The following is a 6,114-nucleotide window of genomic DNA, read 5'->3' as shown; positions in this document are numbered from 1 at the left end:
AGGCAGACGAGTTGGGAACCGGTGGTGAGGCTTCCAGACACAAATCCGGATCTCAGAGTGGATAAAGCGGAACTGAACAATACTACTACTAAATACAGAAAATAAATCAAGGGGGAATAAAGCATAATTGATGCAAATTTAATGTATGTAGTTACCAGGTAATTGGATCAAAGGACCTTCTTGTGGGCTGTAGGGCCCCTCCAGGACCAAAGAGGGCAAATGAAATGTGTATCTTCCTCACTGAATATGGGTGGCAAAGGTTGTGTGGTGGTTAGCACAGTACTAGTGAGCCATTGTCTGCGGGGAGTTTGTACGTTCTCCCTGAGATCACGAGTGCTCTGGTTTTCTCTCAATCAGAGGTACCAGTTGGTAGGTTAATTGGTCATTGTAAATTGTCCCCTGATTAGGCCAGGGTTCAGTAGGTGGATTGCTAGGTGGTGTGGCTTGAGGGGCCCAATCTGCACGGCACCCCAAAAATCAACAAAATTAATATATAACTTTCTGTATCCTTGTTAAAATGCACACAATTGCCCAGTTCTGCACCATGAGCAACACTTGGCCTCAAATCATTGATCATGGTCCCCTGCATCAATCCTTACAGATTCCCAGCCTAGAAAGACCCTTATTACTCGAATCATTTGATTTCCATTATGCAAGCCTGAATTCTCACCGATATAATATCGCCAACCTCTTTTTCATGTTTTAAAGATACAGCACAATTACAGGTCTTTTGGGGCCAGTGAGCCCATGCTGGCCAATGACACCCATTTCCAGTTAGAATACTGAACTGTTCAGCTTTGGAAAGTGAGAGGAAGCTGAGCACCCAGAGGTCACAGAGAGAATGTACAAACTACTGACAGACAGTAGTGGGAATTGAGCCCCGGTCTCTGTTGCTGTAATAGTGTTACACTAACTACTACATTACATGGTACCCTAATTTTGATTCAAAACCTTCAAAGTCCTTCTGAAGATCAGATACTGTATATATATGTACCCTATTCTGTTCTTCTAATCACAACAGCTACAAAACAAAAAAAAATCGACCTGTATTTTCTTCTCATGAGTCTACGTTCGAGTCCTAGAGAGATACAGCACAGAAAGAAGTCCTTTTACACAATTACATGCCGACTATATACAGTAAATCTGCATTAATTTGGTTTTATTCTCCATTGATTTTATCCAGATTGAAAATCAGATCAGAGGTTTTGATTTAGACGTCAGAGCACTGCCTTTCTGGAATGATGTTTGAGAGAAGGGCTGGGCATTTGTGCCTCATGTCCTGGTCAATAATGTTGTTTCCACACCCCCCCCCCCCGCCCCCGATTAGCAGGTCTCTTGTTCTTTATCAGGCTGGTTTTTCACATAGGACTTCACAGTGCAGAAGTCCACTTCCTCAACTCCCTTACGGCCCAAAGGTGCTTTGATATCACCTGTGATTCCACCACTATTACGAGCCTGGCAAAGAATTTCAGAAGTTTGTATAAGGGATTTCTAATGCAGTGATCTGTGATCTGAATGTGAACTAATTGACCACTCTGTCCGGTCTTGTGCTCGAGTCTCTGGAACGGAACACAAGCCCCTGAGCCTGACACAAAGGCAGGAAAATCCTAGACCACTACAGCACAATAATATGCCCTTCAGCCCATCTAGTCCATGTCTGCTGGGACCCATTTACCCATATCTGAATCATAGGCCTCCCTACCCCTCTCATCCATGTACCTATCCAAACTTCTCTAAGTTGTTACAATCAGACTGTCATAGTTAAGGCTGATTTATACTTGTGCGTACTAAATTACGCCATAGCCTACGCAAGTGGACTACGCCATTGTGAGCATTTATACTTGTGCGTTGGTGTGTCTGCGTCGCTCTGCAATTCACCACCAAAACGCTAGTTGGCGATGGGGTTTCTATGCCACTGTGTTGAGTTTCTTCGTGTTGAAACTCAACACGAAGAAACTCAAACTTCAAACAATGGTGACTGAAACTGAAGGAGGGTGAATTTTCTGTGCTTGTCCGGCCAGTGAGAGACATGGACGAGGAAATGCATTTTAAATATTTTCTGATGTCGGCAGGTAGATTTGACGATTTGGTTCATCGTCTCCAACCGTTTATTCCACATCAGTGTACGCACAGTATACTCAGAGACTGGCAATCACCATTCCAGTTTTAGCTTCAGGTGGAAGTCAACAGGCTGTAGCAGATAGCTACAAACTGGCATCAAGCACAGGGTCATCCATAATTTCAGAGGTCTGTAAAGCTTTTTGGAAAGCATTGCAGCCAGAGTTCCTTCCCTGCCCTTCAGTCGCCCGATGGGAAGCTACTGCAGCGTAGGAGGAAATGTGATGCTACCAAGCGGGCCAATCACAGTTGTTGCGGTCTGCGTCGCTGCAACGCACAGTTACATTTTGGGAGAGGTGCCCGTTAGGCTACGGCATAGGGTTTGGCATAGAGTACAGCGTAGGGTATGCGGCTACGGCATACATTTGATGCAAAAATAAAAATCAGCCTTTAGAGAGCTACCAACGTGAGTCACAGCCGACCCAGGAGATTAAAGTGATCTGTTCTGAGTCACTACCCTGTACTTACTGATGATTTTTGTAACTTTTTATAGGACATCAAAGGTGGAGGAATTGCAACTGGGTATCTCAGATGGAATATCACATCAGATCGACACCCCACTCAGCTCCCCAGCACCTGAATATCATCGGCCTGTGAACGTGGAAGGAGAGATGCTGGTTTGTTTCACTTCAGACCCCAGGCAGTGAGGGCTGTTGCAGGGCACCGATTGTGACACATTGGGGAGATGACACACTGTCTACGGCGGAGAGGGGAGAAACCACTTCCATGAGGTTTGCAGAGAAGCCGTGTAACTTCTTCCAGCCTGTGAAGGAGCAGGCAGTGATCACTCCAGTGCAGATTGGGAAAGGAACACCCACTGCAACAAGAGACCGTGTGTGACACGCTGGGGGAGGTGAGCTCACCTGATCTGTGACTGGGAACGTGTTCACCACATCCTTGTTTCTGCACCAGCGAAACATTCCTTCTTTTGACTGAGATAAACTTGATCCATTTCCCTGAGAATATTCAAATCATCTTTCCACCTGTTTCCATTTGAGGACAGTAATTAATTTGGTCATCTGATCACTATGGTTCCAGAGAAACATTATCACCCTGCTTCAGGCGAATGAAGGGACTCTCTCAATCATCCGACCTGATGAGATCCCGGCAAATTCTCACTGAGGAGAGACCGCTAGCCTGCTTTGCGTGCGGGAGAGGATTCACTTGCTCATCCCACTTGGTGACGTGCCAGTGAGAGGTCATGGTCCAACTTTCACTGTGAGAGTGACACATCCAACAGGGGTAAAAACTTCAAGCAACACAGTGACCTGATGGATCATCAGCAAACACCCACTGGGGAGAGGCCAGTCACCTGTTCCGAGTGTGGGAAGGCATTCGCTCGGTCGTCTGACTGTCTGCTGCACCAGCGAATTCACACCGGGGAGAGGCCGTTCACCTGCTCCGAGTGCGGGATGGGATTCACCCTGTCATCTGGCCTTTTGAGGCACCAGCGAATTCACACCGGGGAGAGGCCATTCATATGCTGCGAGTGCGGTAAAGGATTCACTCAGTCGTCGAAGCTTCTGGCACACCAACGAATTCACACTGGTGAGAGGCCGTTCATCTGCTCCGAGTGTGGGAAGGGATTCACTCGGTCGTCTGACCTCCTGGGGCACCAGCAAATTCACACCGGGGAGAGGCCGTTCAAATGCTCCGAGTGTGGGATGGGATTCACTCAGTCTTCTGGCCTTGTGAGGCACCAACGAATTCACACTGGGGAGACACCGTTCATCTGCTCCGAGTGTGGGAAGGGATTCACTCGGTTGACTAAGCTTCTGACGCACCAGCGAGTTCACACTGGGGAGAGGCCATTCATCTGCTCCGAATGCGGGAAGGGATTCACTCAGTCGTCTAACCTTCAGACCCACCAACGAATTCACGCTGATGAGCAGCTGTTCAGATGCTGTGAATGTGGGAAGGGATTCGCTCAGTCGTCCAGCCTACTGATGCACCAGCAAACTCACACCCGGGAGAGACTGTTCACCTGCTCGGAGTGCGGGAAGGGATTCACCCGGTCGTCCAATCTGCTGGCTCACCAGCGGGTTCACACTGGGGAGAAGCCTTTCATCTGCTCTCACTGCGGGATGGGTTTCAGGCACATCTTCAGCCTGCAGTGTCACCAGCGTGTCCACACCGGGGAGCGGCCGTTCATCTGCTCCGATTGCGGGAAGGCTTTCAATCATTCCTTCAGCCTGCAGAGACACCAGCGAGTCCACACAGGGGAGCGGCCGTTCACCTGCTCCGAGTGTGGGAAGGGGTTCACTCAGTCGTCCAGTCTACTGATACACCGGCGTGTTCACACCGGGGAGCGGCCGTTCGTCTGCTCAGAATGTGGAATGGGATTCATGCAGTCCTCCAGCCTTGTGAGGCACCAGCGAGTTCACACTGGGTAGAGACCATTCACCTGCCCTGTTCAACTTCATTCAGTCATCTCACCTCTAGACGTCGATGAACTCACTTGTCACTGGAGGGAAATTTTAAAGGTATGCAGGGCATTTAAACACGGCAGCTGCTGAGAGAGCGGTGCATTCACAAGTGACTGCAGGAACTGATTCTGCAGTTATTGCTGCTGTTGATCACATCCAGGTTTGGACCCTGGTTACTGGGCACGTTTGGGTTGTTTCCCCTGGAACTGCAGGTACACTTGTGTTCTGCATCAATTATAAATAAATCTGTTCTGTGTGAATGAACTGGGCTTGAGGAGGGTGTGGAGAGACCTTGAGGGGATGAGGACAAGCTGAAGGGATGGGCAAGAACAAGCCTGTATCATCACATGGATGATATCAGGACTGAAAGTTAAGTTATAAAGATAGACTGAATAGAACATAGAACACTATCAGTCCTTTGGTGCACGATGTTGTGCCAACCTTTTAATCTACTCTTAAAAGCAATCTAATCCTTCTCTCCTTTTGTAGCCCCTTCTTTTTCTACCATCCACGTGCGTATCTGGGTGTTTCTTCAATGCACCTAATATTTCTCCTTCTACCACCCCTAGCAGTGTGTTCCACACACTCACCACTCTTTCTGTTTATAACACATTCCCTCTGCTGGATTCTTTCCCATGGAACATAGTAGGATTATAAACTCAGGAAGGTGTTGACTATTCATCAACGGAACTAGGTTAGGAAACTCACTATGCAACTCTCAATAAATTAAAGATTGCACTTGATTGTCTCGGCACAAACAACGTAATTATGTTGACCCCAGGCTAACAACTTAAAACACAAATTCTACTGTTCCCTCTGTAAGAATACCTACTCAGACCATTTCCCCAATTTATACCACTGAAATAGGGGATCTCTATTGGCCAGATAATTGATCCTTCTTCCTCGAGCTGCTGGCATGGGGGTTCTTTGTCATGACGAATCTGTGAAGTTAGCTATTTAACATTCAAATCCTCTATTTTTATATTCATTCCTTACCAATTCAAATTTCAGTGTTATTGGCTACCGGTCATCTTGACTGACCTAACACACCTTGTTGGATCCAAGCCAGCATCCATTTATTGCTCTCTTTTGCAAGCGACAACTGGTAATTTATGCCTCTTTGTTTCAAATCAGCTACCAAACCAGCAGCCAGCCCAAATCACTCAGGCCAGACACAGCCCCCACCATTCACAAACCTGTACGTTATACCTAACCAAAGAACACCTCACAAATAACTTCTTATTTGGAAAATTATCTCTAGTCCTGCAGATTACTTGGATCATTATTGTGTCTAGTTTAAAACATTGATCAAGCCAAGCAACTCCAATTCAGAAAATGGAGGATGCAGAGCAGCTTCACAAAATTGCAGCTCCATTCCTTCCACCTCATGACAAGAACAAAGTCATTTGGTTTATCTGTTTCCACTGTCCTTGACCCATTCAAGTTTGATGTTTTCTTCCTTATTTTAACTCCTCCATGGCCAACATCTTTCCCCTTTTGATCCACAGAAAATTTTGGGGATTACACTACTGATTCTATGAGTGAATACTGTACAAAAGGAGCACCAGCA

The 6,114-nt window shown here is 46.8% G+C and overlaps 1 protein-coding gene across 1 annotated transcript in view; it reads left to right on the top strand.

The window, feature by feature from the left end:
- LOC140203998 (uncharacterized) overlaps positions 1–5,203 on the top strand; it is a 79,648-nt gene extending 74,445 nt beyond the window's left edge. Inside the window, exon 4 of the mRNA XM_072270218.1 lies at positions 3,563–5,203. Coding sequence (XP_072126319.1) covers positions 3,563–4,511 — 949 coding nt within the window. The 3' untranslated portion in view covers positions 4,512–5,203. The remainder of the gene's footprint in view (positions 1–3,562) is intronic.
- Positions 5,204–6,114: the final 911 nt, after the last annotated feature.

This window comes from Mobula birostris, chromosome 10 (assembly GCF_030028105.1).
Source record: "Mobula birostris isolate sMobBir1 chromosome 10, sMobBir1.hap1, whole genome shotgun sequence".
Classification (NCBI taxonomy): Eukaryota; Metazoa; Chordata; class Chondrichthyes; order Myliobatiformes; family Myliobatidae; genus Mobula; species Mobula birostris.
Note: the sequence above shows the minus strand (reverse complement) of the source record. Positions and strands in the feature narration are given on the sequence as shown.